This window comes from Equus przewalskii, chromosome 15 (genome assembly GCF_037783145.1).
Source record: "Equus przewalskii isolate Varuska chromosome 15, EquPr2, whole genome shotgun sequence".
NCBI lineage: Eukaryota > Metazoa > Chordata > Mammalia > Perissodactyla > Equidae > Equus > Equus przewalskii.
Genome location: NC_091845.1, coordinates 46,708,379 through 46,727,125, shown reverse-complemented (window position 1 = coordinate 46,727,125; position 18,747 = coordinate 46,708,379). Strand labels below are relative to the sequence as shown.

Below are 18,747 nucleotides of genomic sequence, written 5' to 3'. Positions count from 1 at the left end.
TTTACTTGTTGGCCATATGGCCCCTGTTGTACCTATTCAACTCTGCCACTGTGGTGTGAAAGTACCCATAGACAATATGCAGGCAGATTAGGATGTGTCTATTTCAGGAAAACTTTATTTATGGACACTGCACATGCCTAATGGGATATAGCCTAAGGACAAAAAGAACTTTGAAAAGATCTTAAACTGTTTTCAATAATCATACAGTTGGTGGGTAGTGCTGGTATTATTATACTGAGACTGTTATGTGTGGATTGTGAAATAAAGCGTAAGTTATTAAGTTGAAGTTGCTTGAAAACAGGATTTTTAGCATAGCAAAAAAGGTAAAGATATAAGATCCAACAAGTTAAGTAAAACCTGTAATTTTGAATTAGAAGTACCAGTAAGAATTAGCGATATGTTTTCTCTTGAAATAAAGTTTTCCCTAGGTCTGTCCTCTGAAAAGACTTGCAGTAGGCACCCTAGCTTTGAAATTTTGGACATGAAATACCATTACTCATGGTTAAATTGGAAGGATATTGCAATTGAAATCTGTATTTTTTAAGCTGATAAATAAAGGGAAAGAGTCACACACTTTTCCTGCCTTCCCTGTACAAATTGTACTGTAGGGGAACCAAATGGTTAATGGTGGGGAAGTTTTCCTCTTATAAAAGCATTTTAGGTAATAAGTGAAACAAGAATGATGGAAATAAAATATCACCATTTCATAAACCCTAATGGACTAATGGATCTGAGCAATCATCATTGATGCCTGCTAAGGGTACAAAGAGAAACAGCCGGACACATGTGCCTCCTATTGGACGTGCACATTAATCCCAACACATCGTTCTCTCTGAAAAAGTTCCAACCTGAATCTGATTAATTCTCTGCATTCAGTTATGTGTGCGTTCAATATATAGGAAAAATCGGGAACAAATAACATGTTAATGAGCCACAGGGATACAATCACCAAATTCTAGGCTGTGGGAAACTCTGCAGGACAAATAAAATGGCAAGGAAAACAATTTTTTAATTACAAGGAAAAAAAAATAGAAAGGGAGGGCAGTACCTATAGATTGAAAGAGACTTAAGAGACATACCAACCAATTGCAATGGATGGAATTTATTTCAAGCTAGATAGAAAGAGAGAGGTGGGGGAGAGAAAGGGAGAGAAAAAATATGAATCTGGAGGAAATGTGAACCTTAACTAGATTTTTTTTATTATATTAAGGAATTATTTTTAATTTTTATAGATATAATAATAGGACTGGGTTATGCTTCTTTAAAGAATTCTTGTATTTTAATGACATACTAATGTCCTGATTATGGAATGGAATGGTAACATGTCTGCAGCTAGCTTTGTGGGGAGAGAATGAGAGAGAGTGCGGATGAAGCAGGAGTTGATTGATGTTGAAGCTGTGAGGTGGGTGCACGGGGTTCATTATACTGTTCTTCCTCTTTTATTTATGTTTGTAATTTCCGTAATGAGAAATGTTTTTTAAGCACATGCTGGCTCTTTGTTTTCATCTTTGTAATTTCTTTCTTCCAGATTTTGTGAGTTGACTCATCATTGTGACCACATGGAACATAGCACATCCACCTGTTTCCAACCCTCTACTAAAACCCACTAATTTCCAAAGCTGATTTGTTTTCTATTTAAAAATTGTATTGCTCTTGTCGGTTCCTGGGAATGCTAACAATTGCTGACTGCTTGCTTTGCAGGCCCCGGAATCTCCAGCTATGGGGGAAACCCCCAAGATGCCCCCAAAGGCTTTAATGATTGCATGCAAAAAGTCAAGGGGCAGATTCCAGCCCACCTCCATGGGTCTACCCGCATTTACTTGGGGGCCACAGCTGGGATGCGCTTGCTGAGGTAAGGCCCGAAATGGCACAAAGGAGCCCATTTGACCAAAATAGCCAAGAATGTGTTGAATCTTGCCAAGAATGGAATTCTGTTTCTTGGAACATATCTGAAGGAAAGAAACCCATATTCTGCCATAAATTTAGGCTATTAAAGTTGGGAAACTCTTAGCTTTATTTTAATACCCAGAAAGAAACAGTTCTAAAATTGATTCCCTTTCCCTTGGTGATTTTACTGAGGACTCGGAAAGAAGGAAGGTAACATGAAATCTGCTCGTGGGGTATGCCTCTAATTTTTTGGAAAAGTAGAAACTGTTTTTGACACCTGGTATTTTTACACCTGTACACAACCAGCTTCACTAAGTGCGACCCATAGCCATGGAGCTTCTTCCCATGTACGAAATGTCGCTGAGATCTGCTTTAAAATAATGAAATTTTTGCACCTCATGCCAGTCAAAGCCTTTGGAGTTATTATGAAACAAACATCTCATTTCATTCAATTACCTTCTAAATTTGCAACCATGACTTTTAGCCCAGGCGCGCTGTTTGTGAATGTCCTTTCTCTTCATTTTTTTCTCCACTATAGTATTTCCTTGACTTTGAAATAAAAGAAAAATAGTTCGGCAAAAAAAGAAACACCACAAAAAAACAGCAAACCTAAATCTCTACAGGGTAGAGGCTGCTCCAGACTTTGAAAACAAGGTTTCATCCCCAAAAGATGACACTCATTCTGCTTCTAAGCTGCTTTGTGTCTGATTCCAGTGATGTAAAATCATATGTGTGGGCATGCGGAAAATATAAAGGAACGAGCAAACACGATCATCAAAAGAAATCTGGGAGCACTTGCAGTTGGATTGGGCCTTTCCCTTATAGTTTTCCTATCTTTATTTCTATTCCTGTGTCCTGGTTGACCATAGAATGGGGAAGGAAGTCCACTTTCTTTGCTCAGTTTTGGAGTCTGCATTGTGTTTGAAATTTATTCTTTACCTGAAACAGAAATGATGTAGAAATTCCTCCGTCTGAGTGTTCTATCTTATGGAAACAGTTCTTAAGAACCTGACTTTTTCTTGGTTGCTTTTTTCTCCCAGTCCTCTCAGTAAGAAATAATTAAAAGGCTCTGTCGTTTATAGTTTGTGACACAAACCGTGGAATAGAAAGTTCACCACTTGGGGAAAAAAAGTGAATGTCCCATTTGAATAAGTTAAATATTAACTCCTCTTTGTTAAAATGTCTCTGATGGTGATCCATTTCTTCTGAGGAACTAGCGGACATTTTAATTGCTACAAAAGTCAAATATAAAAAAACAGTTAATGAGAATCAGCTGGGATGGGAACTGATCAAACTGGGAAAACTTGGATTTCATTTCCAAGCAGTGGTATTTTGCCACTGAACTGGAATGTACTTCCGCTTGTAGCATTGCACTTAAGCCATATGCCCCTGGCTTTCTTAACTCACTGATAAAAAGGAAACTAATCTCCCTAATGAGCTTTCTGCTGTAGGCTGAAATGGCAGGAGATGAATGAAATAGTAACGCTATGTCATGGGTGATATAGTAATGCTATGTTGCCACTGTTCCATGGGTCAGCACACTGATGGATTTTAATCCAGTGACAGCCATTATGGCCATGGTATCCTCTCATGATGGAGCTTTCCCAAAGATTGAAGCAGTGATAGCTGAAAACTCAATCTTCTTCCTTCCCTTCTTCCTCCTAAGTGCCCCTTTCTTCTGGGCTGATGAGGGCTTCTTTATTTGGTGCCCCCAAGAGATTGTTTACACCACTCCCATGACTTCAGCAATTTCCTTTCCTCTGCTGATCTGAGACAGAGCAATGGTGATTAAGCAGGAGGCTCTTTTGATTAGCTGGTTGCTAGAGAGTGGGACAGGAACTGATAAGGGGAGAGAACAAGTGGTATTTTTACTGTAGGCTGTTTTCCTGCTTGGCAGTTTGACTGCTAACAAGTGCATCCTGCCTTCACATGGTTGCCTGGGAGGCTTCAACTTGCAAGAGGGGTTGCCATGTCTCGCACACATCTGGAAAATCATCCCTGCCCGCAGGGGTGGGCAAGCCTACATTTTCACCTGAGCGAGATTATTTGAAGACTGTGTTGTCTGGACACTCAGCCTTTTGTGTTCTGTGCCTTGCACAGGTTGCAAAACGAAACAGCAGCTAATGAAGTCCTTGCAAGCATCCAAAACTACTTCAAGTCCCAGCCCTTTGACTTTAGGGATGCTCAAATCATTTCTGGGCAAGAGGAAGGGATATATGGATGGATTACAGCCAACTATTTAATGGGAAATTTCCTGGAGGTGTGTGAAAACAAATGCATGGGTTTTAATCTTGCTGTTTGTTCCGTCCCCTGTGGGGGGTAGCGTAAGCAGAGGTGCATGCCAACAGGGGCATCTGTCCTGTGTCATTTCCATTGTGTAGTGCATTAGGGAAATACGTGTGAGATAACAGCTAAGAAAAGACATGTATAGCTTGGATCATGAGCAGGACCAAACTGGGGAGAGGGAATATCATCACTTTACTAATAAGTGATGATATTTTTCTGGTAAGAAATTGGAGGGATCTAAATCAAACCCTGGGCAATGGGTCCTTTGAAGGGCAGCTGGAGAGTGACTCTTCCAAGAAGTTCCATAGCCTTCTGGAATTTACAGAGCCCTCAGGCAGTCTGCTTCCCGACTCATTCTGCGTCCCCAGGCCTCCTTACAGTCCATTCCCCACACTTCCTGCTCCTTTGGTGAGGAAAGCTGACTCCAAGAGACAGTCACCATGTTACAGAGGGCATAAACTGAAGGCACTCACACCATATCCAGCCCAAGATCTAATTTGTTCCCCTTCAAATGTATTTTAAAAGTTTTAATTAATTGCCAACAGTTAATGTTTTATAAATTTCACATAAAAGTCTAGCTTTCTAGTTTCTCCTGACCCCCTCACTCCCCAAAAGTTGGAAGAGCTGCTCACAGTAGACTCACATTCCTGCATGGCAAAACTGACTGAAACAGAGTGTAGCTCATGCACTCCCCAGTTTGCCACACTCCCCACCATTCCCTGTTGTATACCCCAATCTAATTCACTCATTTATGTTACCTGTCCAGCCTCTGTAAGCATTTGAGTTCACTATGCCCAAAGTAATGAAGAGATTTGGTCCTGAATGTTCCCCATGTCATACTTCTTGGCAATAAGAAATGGGTCTTGGGTCCAGAGTGGAGAATCCTAGGAAAACAGAGACAGTGCTTTTGGCCTTTTTTCTTGCTTCCTTTTCCCACTGTGCAGAAGAACCTGTGGCATATGTGGGTGCATCCGAATGGAGTGGAAACCACAGGTGCCCTGGATTTAGGTGGTGCCTCCACCCAAATATCCTTTTCCACTGGAGAGAAGGTGGGGCTGAACACCAGCGACATCATGAAGGTGTCCCTGTACGGCTATGTGTACACGGTCTACACACATAGCTTCCAGTGCTACGGCCGGAACGAGGCTGAGAAGAGATTTCTGGCGATACTCCTTCAGGTACCTGAGCTGGGGCAGCAGGTGATCCCTTGGGGGTCTTAGCTGAGGGGAGGGTGCCTTGCCTTCCAGGGTTCCTCCTTTCCTCTACAGTTAGAAGATAGATAGAAACAACAGCATTTTCCAAGGGCCAAGTGCTGTCTCTCTCGCTGTCTGTCTGTTGTATTGACCACTTCCAGTATATTTGAGTCAGAAGTCCAGGGAAATTCCACAGCTCCAGATGTCTTGTAAGTGATTCAAGACCTGGGCTCCATTTATGGACACAAACTGTTTTAAATCAGTAGCTAAATAAGCCTGAGAATTTTGAAATTCCCCTGAGTGCAGACAAAATAATAAAAGTGGTCACAAGAGAAATGCTTGCTAATGGGGAGAGGGCAGATTCCTCCCCAGGCTCTGTCTCTTTTAAGATGGGCCTATATTAGGCAGTTTTGGGGGGTTTTATAAAAGATTTTATTTTTCCTTTTTCTCCCCCAAAGCCCCCCAGCACATAGTTATGTATTTTTAGCTGTGGGTCCTTCTAGTTGTGACATGTGGGACACCACCTCAGCATGGCTTGATGAGCAGTGCCGTGTCTATGCCCAGGATCCAAACTGGTGAAACCCCGGGCCGCCAAAGCGGAGCGTGCGAACTAAACCACTCAGCCACGGGGCTGGCCACTATTAAGCAGCTTTGATGCCCTTTATATATTGGAATTTTAGAGCAACAGAATTCTCACATCAGTCAGTAATTCATATGGTAACTGTTCCATGGCACAAATGGCTGCTTCAGGCATCAGCTGGAAGGCTGTCACTAATATAAACTTGACATTAGCAAAGTGTGTTTCAGTGAGCACTAGCTCCATGCATGACACCCCGGACCCCAAACTCTAGGGCTCAGGAAGCATCAGTCTCAGCTATGGCTGAGAAGGGAAGATGAAGATGAAGGGAAGGGGCCTTGACCACCTAAAGGGGCAGAAAGCCAACCAGAGGCCACAGATTGTGGCTTCTGATGGGACCCAGGGGCAGGGGACAAGGGCTGGGTCAGCTAGTGAACATAGTGAGCACAGCATCAGTAGGTTAACCACCACCCCTTCAGCCTACTTTGGTAACTGGAAAAGGAAGTAGTATTCCCCATCCACTAGCCTGCAGAAAAACTGGGCTGGCTCATGAAAGTGTCACCTGCAAAACTCACACCTTCAGACCCCTGTATATACCAAGTAGTCATTGCCGAGCCCGTAGTTCTAGAAAGTGAAATGAAAGCTGCACTGAAAGTACTGGGAAGAAGTAAGTCACCAGAGGTAGATGGGCTATTGATAGAATTATTTCAAGCCACGGAGACTGAATCTGTCCAAATCCTAGCAAGATTATGCCAACAAATATGGAAAACAAAACAATGGTTGATAGACTGGAAATGCTCAATATATATCCCAATCCCCAAGAAAGGAGATGCCAAGGAATACAGTAACCATAGGACTGTGGCTCTAATTTTCCATGCAAGTAAAGATGCTCAAGGTGCTGCAACAGAGGCTTTTACCTTATATGGAGCAAGAAATGCCCGGTGTCTACACTGGATTTCAAAAAGGGAGAGGCACACAAATTCTAATTGTGATTATTTATTTGTTGGTTACTGGAGTGCTCCAAAGAATTCCAAAAGAAGGTTAGTCTATGTTTTATAGACTACAATAAAGCCTTTGTCTGCTGGATCATGAAAAGCTCTGGGCATCTCTGAAAGAAATGGGCGTACCTCAGCTCTTGATTGTTCTGATGCATAACCTGTATTGTGGACAAGAAGCCACTGGCAGGACAGAACATGGAGAGACAGAATGGTTTCCTCTAGGCAAAGGGCTTAGACAAGGGTGCAATTTATCTCCCTGTCTGTTTAATCTGTACACAGAACATATCATATGAAAAACTGGGCTAGACTTAGATGAAGGAGGATTGAAATTGGTGGGAAAAATATCAACAATCTAAGATATGAAGATGATGCCATCTTACCGGCAGAAACAGCAATGATCTGAAACAACTTCTGGCAAAAGTAAAAGAAGAAAGTGTCAAAGCAGGATGGCTTGTGAACATCAAGAAGACAAAAATCATGACAACAGGAGAGCTACACAACTTTAACATAGACAATGAAGGCATTGAAATTGTTAAAGGTTTTGTTTACCTTGGTCCAGTCATCAATTTAAATAGAGACTGCAGCCAAGAAATCAAAGGAGACTGAGACTCGGAACGGCAGCAGTGAAAGAATTAGGAAGCATCATCAAGTGTAAGGAAGACACTTAGAGACTAAGGCCAAGATTATCCGCATCCTCATATTCGCAATTACTACGTGTGGGTGTGAAAGCTGGACAGTGAAGAAGGCTGACAGGAACAAAACTGATTGATTTGAAATGCAGTGTTGGAGGAGAGCTCTGGGGATAGCCTGGACAGCCAGAAAGATGAACAAGTGGGTCCTAGAGCAAATTAAGCCCAAACTATTGCTGGAGGCAAAAATGATAAAGCCGAGGCTGTCCTACTTTGGACACATCATGAGAAGGCAGGATTCTTTGGAAAAGACAATAATGCTGCGAAAAGTAGAAGGCAGCAGGAAGACCAAATATAAGATGAATTAACTCCATAAAGGCAGCCATAGGCATGAGTCTACAGGAGCTGAGAAGGGTTGTTGAGGACAGCACATTGTGGACATCACTCATTCATAGGTCGCCAGGAGTTGGAGCCAACTTGATGGCACATAACACACGTGCAGGGTGGATTGTGAGAATTCGCCCTCCAGTTCTAGGCTGCTCCTCAAAACTTCTCTTTCAGCCTTACAGAAAAGACTGGAGCTCCAGTGCACATGATGTGACATGTATTGTCGGGAGAGGCTGAGCACTGTCTGGGAAAGACAGAGAGGGGGACCCCTGCGGGCAGCCCTCAGCTACTCTTCCAGGCCTCAAGAGACTCAGTGCCCACCCCAGATTCTCACACACCCCCGACTCAGCCAAATCAAACCCCACTAGGGACTCAATCAACCCTCCCAAGCAAGGTCTCCATAACCACCATTCATCTCCACTCGCTCATTAAAGGATTTCATCCAACATGCCTCTTTCCAGGAGGAAAGCTCTGGAAAATTCTCTTTTCTGCATCTCCTTTTGTTTCTAGCAGTGCTTAATGCCCCTTCCTCCAGCTCTGGCCCTGGCAGAGATGGAGTTGTGGGGGGCTCCTCTGAGCTTCCCACAGGAGAAGGGGGCAGGTAAATCATCCTTTTCCCAGGGTGAGTGGAGTTCAGAGAAGCTAACCTCTTAAATTTGGCTGGCCCTGAGGAATAGGTGTGTGTGTGTGTACATGTGTTTATTAAATGTTTATTAAAGAACGATTATCTATGTAGCCAACAGTCTACAGTGGAGAAGTGAATACTCCTCCTGTCTGAGGTCTCCTTTGGGTTTGAGAACACAGGTCTAACGTGTGAGCCGAGGACTGTGGGCAGAGGTGGGAAACCCCAGCCCCTTGCTGTGGACGGTTAGCTCACAGAGACAGGGGTGTCTCTCCACCTTGCCTGGCAACCTCTGGATGCCTGAGAGGGTGGCTCTGCCTTCTAAGCCTTCTGACTCAGGTGAGAGGAAGGATCCGGGTGTGATGAGGATCACCCACAAACGCATGTCTGGACCTGCCTGACCAATACTTTCATGCACCAAAATACATGTTGCCAACCCCGACTTAGAAGGTTCATGCAGATTATTGCATCCTGGACACTGGCTGAGTAAATTCCAGCAGTCTGGGTCTCATTTCCTTGTCTGTAATATTAAGGGGCTAGTAGTGTGGTGAGAATGATACCTAGATATGTAGTTTGCAAATTAGTTTCTTGTTACCAAGTCTCTAGGCCCCCCAGGGCTCAAGTCTCACTCTGACATGTTAGACATTCGAGACATGCATTCCTTTTCTTTCTTTTCCTCTTTAAGCTAGACTTTCTCTTTTGTTTTTAAAGTAATACATGTTTAGGGAAAAAAATTTAGAAAATTCAGACACACAAAAATATAAGTAATAAACAAGCAAAAAACCCCAGAATTAACCACTATCAACATATTGTTGTATTTTCTTCTAGTTTTTTTTAATGCATGAATATGTGTATTTACAAATTTGGTGTCATATGGTATATATAGTTTTATAGACAGCTTTTTGTTTCACCTAACAATATATCATGAGGAATTTCCTGGGTTATTAAATGTCCTTTGAAATTGTTAGTTTTATGGGTGCATAATATTCCAAGTACCATTATTTAAAAAGAAAAATTATATTCGTCATTTGATTATAAAAGAAAGTACATTTTTGTTATAAAAATGTCAAACTGTACAAAAAGATGTTAAAGTAAAAATTTTAAAAACCTCCCTCCAATCCTATTCACTGGACGTCCTCACTGATCACAGCTTGAATGTTGTTGTTCTATGCTTTCCAGGTCAATATATAACTTATTTTCTTTACTATTTAATATTCCAAAATTTATCAACCATTCCTCTCCTGTTAGACACTAGGCTATGTCTTGTTTGACTGCTACAACAATAATATTATAAACCTTCTTGTACGTAGAACGTTTGAACTAGTGATATTACTTCTGTAGGATAGGGTCAAAGGATAGGTATATTTTTTGCTTAAATGGATAAATAGGCAATCTTCCAACAAAATTAAAACCATTCAGATTCCTACCAACAATGTTGTGATGACTTTTTGCAATCTTATAATTTCAGGGATTCCAAGACATTCCAATGATAAGTTTTTGGATGATGAGGATCTATTTCTGGATTTTCTGTTCTATTCTATTCATCCATTTGTCCATTCTTGAGTCAGTATCATGTTGTTCTGGTTGCAGTAGTTTGCTTTTCTACTCTCAGACATTTATTTTGAACTTCAAAATCATTTTAGGTAGTAACAAAAAGAAAAATTTGTATTGAGATTATGATTGGAATTGCATTGATTCATATATTAATTTGGTAAAAATTGCCTTAATGATAAGAATTCCTATCCAGAATTATAAAATGTCCTTCCATTTATTTACTTCTTAGTTTGTATCCTTCAGTAAAACTTAAGAGTTTTTGTCATTGGTCCTATATGTTTCTTTTAAAGGTAGTTTCCTTGTAAGTTTTTTTTAATAGTTTTGATCACTATTGTTTCTATTTATAAGAGGTTTTACTGTAAGATCAGATTGTGTTCTGGTTTTCTAGTGGCCTTTTTTCTCTCACACCCACTGGTTGACACTTTCATGCCAGTGCCTGCAAACACTAAGTTCAGGGAAGCCTTATTGAATGTCGAGGGCCTGAGCAATGTGGCACATTGGCAAATTATATTTACAGAGTGCCATAACAAATAATTCAAACTCCAGAAAGAGAATAGAAATAATCTTTACTGAGCTTCTTCTATGTTCCAAACCAGAAATAATTTATATTGTCTTGCTTCTTCCCCAGGTTAAGACAGAAATTATTTTAATTATTAAAAAAGTATAATTAGAGGCTGGCCCCATGGTGTAGTGGTTAAATCCAGCACACTCCACTTCAGCAGCTTGGGTTCCCAGGTTTGGATCTTGGGTGCAGACCTACACCACTTGTCAAGCCATGCTGTGGCAGTGACCCACATACAAGATAGAGGAAGACTGGCACAGATGTTAGCTCAGGGCTGATCTTCCTCAAGTGAAAAAAAAGAGGAAGATTGGCAACAGACGTTAGCTTAGAGTAAATCTTCTTCGCCAAAAAAAAATATATATATATATATATGAGTAAAATTTGAGGGGGAAACTAAAAACCAGTTGGTTGACTTAATTTTTTTTCTTTCAACCAATATTTCAGCCACAGGGTGACATAGGAGTGATATGTTACAAATTAGACACGACAATTTTTGAAAATAATAGATTTATTTCACACTATTGAGGCAGAAAGGGGCCAATTTGCTGCCTCCACAGAGTTATATTAAGGTCTTTCTGGAGGATGATCATGTGAGTTATATTGCATGAGTGTTGGACTTCTGTGCAGAATCCTATCACTGACCTTTGTTAAATGATTACATTATTTTGAAGTGTACCTCAGTTCCTCATCAGTAAAATGCATGAGTTGGCCTGAATGTTGTCTGGGTCAAGATTTTACTGTAGGGGATACAATTGTGGGTCCCTACCACAATCTTTATACAAATAAATTATGAAAGGATCAAAGGTTTACATGTAACAAGAATATTGCAGAATTGTTTTGTCATGGTAAAATGATTGAAACCACCAAATTTCCATCTAGAGGGAAGTCCTTAAATAAATTATAGTTTATTTGTACAGTGGAGTGCTATGCAGCTTCTAAAGGGAGAGGCCCCTCTACATGTACAATGAATGAAAAGATCTCAAAGATATATAGATAGATAGATATATTTTTTTAAAGATTGGCACCTGAGCTGACATCTGTTGCCAATCTTTTTTATTTTTTTCTTCTTCTTCTCCCCAAAGCCCCCCAGTACATAGTTGTATATTCTAATTGTGAGTGTGATGTATTTTTAAGTAGGAAAACAGTATGTATAGAGTACTACCATTTATGATTTAAAGAAGAAAGAAAGAGGGGGGAAAAGAAAATGTATTTGCCTATGCATACAAGAAGTATGCACAAAATGTCTGGTAGAATATAGGAAAACTGGCAATAGTGGTTACTTCCGGGGAGGGGAGCTGGTGGTTGGAAGTGGGTGGGAAGGAGACAATTTTCATAATTATTTGAACTTTTTGGATTAATTTTATTAGGTAGAGAGATAATATTCGATTCAAAATTGTCAGTTAATCAAAACAGATCTTGTTTTCTCATCAAAATGGAGTTCCTAAAACCTGCCTCACAGGGCTATCATGAGGGCTGGAGCAGATAATGTGAGCAACAGCCTAGCATTGTGCCTGCTTCAGAGTCACTGTCCCTGCACTTCCACCTCAGTTATCTAGACAACGTGGGCATCGCCTGCAAGTACACACTGACACAGAATGGCATTTTTTCCATTTCTCTATTGGCGTTGGAGCGTAGCAATAGTGAGAATTTGCAAAAGGGAAGGACTTGGTCTCCATAAAAGAGTGATTTCTAACACCTCACTCTTGTACCTGCAGAATTCTCCCATGAAAACCCATCTCATCAACCCCTGTTACCCTCGGAATTATACCACCACTTTCACTGGGGACCACATATTTGGCAGCTTCTGCACAGCGGACCTGAGGCCTGGAAGTTACAAGCCCAGTGCCATCATCACTTTTGAAGGAACCGGGGACCCATCCCTGTGTAGGGAAAAGGTGGCTTCTCTGTTTGACTTCGATGCTTGCCATGACCAGGAAGTCTGTTCCTTTGATGGAGTTTATCAGCCAAAAGTTAAGGGGCCGTTTGTGGTAAGAACAAAATCCATGGAAAGATTCCTTTTTCCCCCATTGAATACTTGTTTCTCATCTTTCTCTTTCTCTTCTGCTGACTTGTTTCCCACTTTCTTATTCCCATTCTGAGAACTAATTTCCTGCTGTACTACTTCCTTGCAGGCTTTTGCGGGATTCTACTACACAGCCAGAGCTATGAATCTTTCAGGTAGTTTTTCCCTGAACACCTTCAACTCAAGCACCTGGGATTTCTGCTCACAGAGTTGGAGTCAGGTCAGTATTTAAAGAGAAAGAATCAATATCGGTACAAAGCAGTAGAGCAGAGTGTATTCCATCCGTGTGCACGTGTGTGAACGTTCTGAATGTGACCTTTATGCTGTCCTGTTTTCACCACATCTATAAAATGGGGATCATAAGGAAACCCACATCATACCTGCATTGTGGATTAAAGTGCTAACCGCAGGCATGATGGTTGGAACAGTGTTTGGCAAATAATAAGCACTTGTAAACTTAGAGATTATTCTTACGTGATATTTTCATTATATTATATAATTGTATTATTTTATAGTAATTTTTATTATGAGACTCTGGGTGATAAGATTCTTTAAAATAGGACTGTTGACCTAAGGTGTTCTGAAAGGTGCCTTTTAAAACATGCCTGCCTGGCCTTCCACTTACCTGCTTTGAACTTCCTTTCAGCTCCCGCAGCTGCTCCCCATGTTTGATGAGGTGTACGCCCGCTCCTACTGCTTCTCAGCCCACTATATCTATCACTTGCTGGTAAATGGATACAAATTCACCAAAGAGACTTGGCCCCAAATACATTTTAAAAAAGAAGTAAGTCAAAGCACAAGTTGTTTTCTCCTCTTCCTCTCAAGATAGCAGTTTGTGTGTACGTGTGTGAAAGAAATGCCTAAGGTAGAAGGGTATTGGTGATTTAAACTTGCTGAACAGAGCCGATGGGGTTATGATCAGTTGGAGCTTCTCAGAAGAGATGATAGCGAATTCACAGGAGGCGTTCACTGGAGACCCTCCCACTTGAGTAAAGGATTGGAGGCCAAGAGCCTGTGGACTCAGTTCCGTGAGGCCAGGACTTATTTTATCATCCTCGTATTCCTGGCATTCAGCACAGGGCGAGAACCTAGAAGATGCTTAGTAAATGCTTGTTGAGTGAATAAACACATATGTTAAGGACTTGAGACTTCTCATCCTGAAAAGAAGCTTCAAATATAACAGCTTTTTTTTACAAGGATAGTAACTAATTGCTCACAGATTTTACGCAGATGCCAGAATAAGATAGAGCATGAAGGATTACAGCATTAAATGAGAATTTTCCCTTGGAATGAGATTGAGGTCACTGTATTTCCTCTCAAGTGTCCAGAATGGTCTGAAGCTGGAATCACACCTGTCACAGGTGACTGGTCTCAGGAACCCTCTGGACCTTGTTTCTGTGCAAGACTCAGCTTTGCTAATAAGTTCATCCAGCAATATGTTCCCTAGGTTCTGGGAGGGTTTTCTCATGTCAGGAATAGCTGACAGAAAGCCTGAGGTATGTCTGGAGTAAGTCTGTTCAGTATTAGCTTCGGCAATAATTAGATCAAACCAATCAATATCTGGTATTAGGCCTGTGCTTGTCTACTTTTACATAAATAAAATTGAGTCATCCAGAAAGAGTCAGGATGTCTGAGACATATAAGGCCTGTCGGTAGCATGTGCCCTCTAAGCTTTGCTTCTGGTGAATCTAATTACCAGCAGAGTACATTAGGAAAACAGAGAATGACTTTCCATTGAATACCAATTTGGATGGATACAGAATTCTAGGCTTCGAGTTCCTTTCCTTTATTCATAAAGGGTTTTGTATCTAGTCAAATTAGTATTCAAAATGTGAGGGCATAAAAAGATGTCAGAAGATTTGCCACACAAAGACTTATGCTGAAAATATTTTTGGAGGAAGTAATTAAATAAGAAAAATAAATCCAGGAGATGTTATAAAAATATAGGAAGTAAGAATAAATGATGTGGCTTAAAATTTATATTAAGAAAGGAAACTAACACCAAAGAAAAGTAAAGGAGAAGAATCCACTCATAACAACCCAGAATTCAAGTATGGCTAATATCTACTGTGATTGGGGGTGGGGTGGGGGCGTCATAGGATACAAGAACATAAAAGTGGCCAAAGATGCTCATCTGGTATAGAGGAACATATATATATCATTTTTAAGGCAAGCAAGGAAAAAATAAATATAGGAAAATAGCACTAATTAAAAATTTGAAACTAAGATATTAGAAGGAAGTCCAAATATATCACAATCACAATAATTATAAATGGAGTAAACCTACTGATTAAAAGACAGACATTGTCAGATTGAATTTTTAAAAATCAAGTATATGTTGTTTCTAAGAGAAACACTTAGGCTTTAAGCCTCAGGATACGGAAAGATTGAAAGTTAAAAAAAAATGTTTAGTTATCAAACAAACACTACCCAAAAGAAAACTGGTGTAACTGTTTAATATCTGACAAAATAAGTCTTTCAGATAAAGAGCATCAATTGAGATAGAGAGGATTACAACATAACAATAAAAAGTTCAATTCATTACGAAGATTGCAAGTTCGAAACATTTATATATCTAATAAAACAGCCGAAAAGCATGTAAACAAAAATTGATAGAACTACCAGAAGAAATTGACAAGATCTATTTCCCATTTACACTGACCTTGTGTTCTTAGAAACTGGAATTGGGTTCAGTGAATCACTCGTTACCCTCTTTCTTGAGCCACAGACACTTGTGTACCCAACAACAGGAAAACTTTCACTGTTGTTAACTGAACCCTCTTCACACTTGGCTGTGGCGAGTTTGTGAGGATTTGTTCTTCTGACTGTTTTCTCTGCAGTGTTGGAGGTAGGGCCTCGAGACTTTGTGATCATGGGGACCTGGGTTCTCGCCTAGTCTCTGCAGTGCCTGAACGTGGGCAAGTCCTCTGGCCTCCTTAGGCCATAGTTTCCTGTGGGTGTTTCATGAGGGTGACAGTGGGGTGCCCCAGGTATGTAATTCCCACCTTGAGCCCTGCCCTGAGAACTGAGCCATCTCCTCTACTCCACAGGTGGGAAATAGCAGCATAGCCTGGTCTCTCGGCTACATGCTCAGCCTGACCAACCAGATCCCAGCAGAAAGCCCCCTGATCCGCCTGCCCTTGAAGCCATCTGCCTTTAGGTGCACCGTCGCCTTCTTCTCCGTAGTGACCTTGCTGTGTCTGGCGTTCCTTGTGTACCTGTGTGTGTCATCCAGGAATCAGAGGCGTGCCCAGCAGGCCTTCACTCATGCAGTGGATTCTGCATGAGCCTCAAAAAGCAGCTCCTGGAGCCTAAGAACCAGCGTGGGTAGCACCAGACAATGCAAACAAAGTGTCCCTCTTCAGGAAACACCACTAAAGTGAAATACCTAGGTCATGTGCCTCTCTGATACTGATTTATGCCAAAGCACCTCTTGGGGAGTCCCTCAACTGTTCTGTGCACATTGGTCCCCCAGTGACCCACCTAGGGGAGTAATGTTGACCTACTTGCTGACCTACTAAGGGAACAGAGGACAGACAGACCATCAAGGGTAGGCTCTTTATTCCAAGTGCCCCAGAGGAAGAGTAAGTTGAGAATATGACAGTTTAATGTTGAAGAATTGACCTCAAGGCTCAGTTTCTATTTTTCCTCCCTCAGAAATGCCATATTCCTCCAGGCAAGTTTGGAAACTGGCAGGCCCCCATTAAGCATTTGGCCCAGTAAGATATCTCATTTTATGGCTTCCTCCCATTGATCCTTAACTAAGACTTTCCTTTAGCGATCCCATAAACATTGAGCTCCCTCAGACTGGCAGAATATAGTATCTGGAGGGGAAGACTCCTTTCCCCCCGATGACAGTGGCCATAGCCAGACTTCTGTCATGCAGGCAGGACCTGAAGGACAGACACACAGACAGTCTCCCAGAAAACTGCAGGCCATTCCCAAAGTGAGATTCCCACTCAGTGCTCTGGTCATTAGCTTGCAGCCTGTAAATCATCGGCCTTCCCTCCCGTTCATATTGCTGTGTTCTCCTGTAAAACATGCACTCCTAGAGGGGCTATTGTGTTCCAAATCTTTTTGCATTTGCTAGGCTTTTCCTTAGAGCTGTCTTTTCATCGTTAGCTGGGTTTGTACATTTTGCCCACCATTCCCACAGGCGTACCTGATGCCGAGACATCCTATTCTATGATTTTGTTACCAATTACTTTCCTAGATCATAGCCCTCTCTGTATAGTAGCCATACTTCTTGACTTTGTGGAAAGAAAGGAAGCTGCAGGGACAGTTAATTCCAAAGTGGGATGGGAAAGAACTCGAGCAACTCCAATGGCTGCAAACTAAAAATCAACATTATTTCAGATTGTTGTTTGTTGGCTGAATACAGAATAAAGGACTCTGATTTTGACTTGCAATGGTAGTATTTACCAAAGGAAGTTTTGAAAATTTTCTTAAGAAAACTTTCCTAGTGAGTTAAGAAAATCATGCATTAATATCCCCTTTATTCCAGAGAGTTCAAAGTGCTTCACTTTAATAAACCTTTGGCTCCTTGAGATAAGTGAGGCGAACATTTCTTTACCTTATTTGACATTCAAAGCTTCTGTAAGGCCACAACCTGCCATTCAGATCTTGATTCCCACCAAGAATGGCTGCACCCATTCCAAGATGCACCTTTGCTCACACAGTTCTCCCTATCAGACTGTGGGTCATCCTCCCACCAGTCCAAATAATGCTTGTTTCTCAAGGCCCCATGCTAGCTCTACTTCTTCCACAAAGTTTTCCTTGCACGCGCACACACGTGTGCGCGCGCACACACACACACTATGATCTATCTCTTTGACTACATTTAAAAAACTGTGTAATTTCTTATATTATTATTTATTTGTATATGTGCATATGGCTTATTTCGAAAGTAGACAGTAGGCTACTTAAGCGCAATGCCTATCATTCATTACTCACTCATTCATTCATCAGACATCCAAAAAACAACTACTATCGGCCTAACACCTCGCCAGGTGTGATCTTGGATTTGGATAAGTGCTATGAATATAGTGTATACTTGGCATATTTGTTGACTGATGTTATTTCCATAAATGACATAAATGAGGGGTGGACAATAAACTGTAGAGATATCAGACAAAAATAGCATCCGAATACCAAGAGTTTGCAAGAAAAAAAGGATATGTCTGTGCAGGAAACAGGGCCAAGGTTCCAGGAAGGCAAGTTGTAGTCAACGTTTCTAGCTCATTTGGGAACTTGGAATAAGCTGATGAAGTATTTTGGGTTTTCTGACATATATCAAAGAATTCTTATGAGATGGGCCATCATGAAATCTGCAGTCCAAGTAACATATGTAGTATTACTATGGTAGGCAGAAGTCTAAAATTGTCCCCAGCACCATCGCCCTCTGGTGTTACTCCCGAGATGATGATGTTGCATGGTAAAAGAGATTTGCAGATGAAATTACTAATCAGGTGACCTTAAAATGGAGAGATTACCCATGTAGGCCTAATCTCTTCACATGAGCTCTTTAAAGGTAGAGTATTTTTTCCAGAGGAAGTCAGTTTCAAAGCATGAGAAGGATTTGACATCTGTTGTTAACCTGAAGATGGAGGAGGCCAGGTGGAAAGGGCCTGAGAGCAGCCTCTAGGAGCCAAGAGCAACCCCTGGCTGACAGCCAGCAAGAAAACAGGGGCTTCAGTCCTGAAACTGCAAGGAACTGGGTTCAGCCAACAACTGAATGAACTTGGAAGCGTATTTCCCCAGAGCCTCCAGATAAGAGCTCAACCCCACTGACACATTGATTTCAGCCTTTTGAGGCTCAGCAGGGAACCCAGTTGAGCCCACCCAGACTTCTGACCTACAGAACCTGAAGTTGGTTTTAGGCCACTAAGTTTGTGTCAGTTTGTTACACAGCAATAGAAAATTAATACAACTACAGAACCCAAGCCCCAAGGCTCCAACCAAAGCAAGTGCTTACATTTGAAATATGTGGTGAAGATAAAAGTGATGCGGTGTCGCCAATTGTGCCCATT

At 41.3% G+C, this 18,747-nt stretch overlaps 1 protein-coding gene across 5 annotated transcripts in view; it reads left to right on the top strand.

Moving 5' to 3' along the window:
• ENTPD3 (ectonucleoside triphosphate diphosphohydrolase 3) overlaps positions 1-17,127 on the top strand; it is a 35,439-nt gene extending 18,312 nt beyond the window's left edge. For all 5 annotated transcript variants that reach the window (XM_070577174.1, XM_070577176.1, XM_070577177.1 and 2 more), the window contains 7 exons: positions 1,702-1,852; positions 3,988-4,147; positions 5,118-5,351; positions 12,411-12,683; positions 12,828-12,938; positions 13,365-13,502; positions 15,769-17,127. In XM_070577174.1, the coding sequence (XP_070433275.1) occupies positions 1,702-1,852; positions 3,988-4,147; positions 5,118-5,351; positions 12,411-12,683; positions 12,828-12,938; positions 13,365-13,502; positions 15,769-16,005 (1,304 nt within the window). In that variant the 3' untranslated portion in view covers positions 16,006-17,127. The remainder of the gene's footprint in view (positions 1-1,701; positions 1,853-3,987; positions 4,148-5,117; positions 5,352-12,410; positions 12,684-12,827; positions 12,939-13,364; positions 13,503-15,768) is intronic.
• Positions 17,128-18,747: the final 1,620 nt, after the last annotated feature.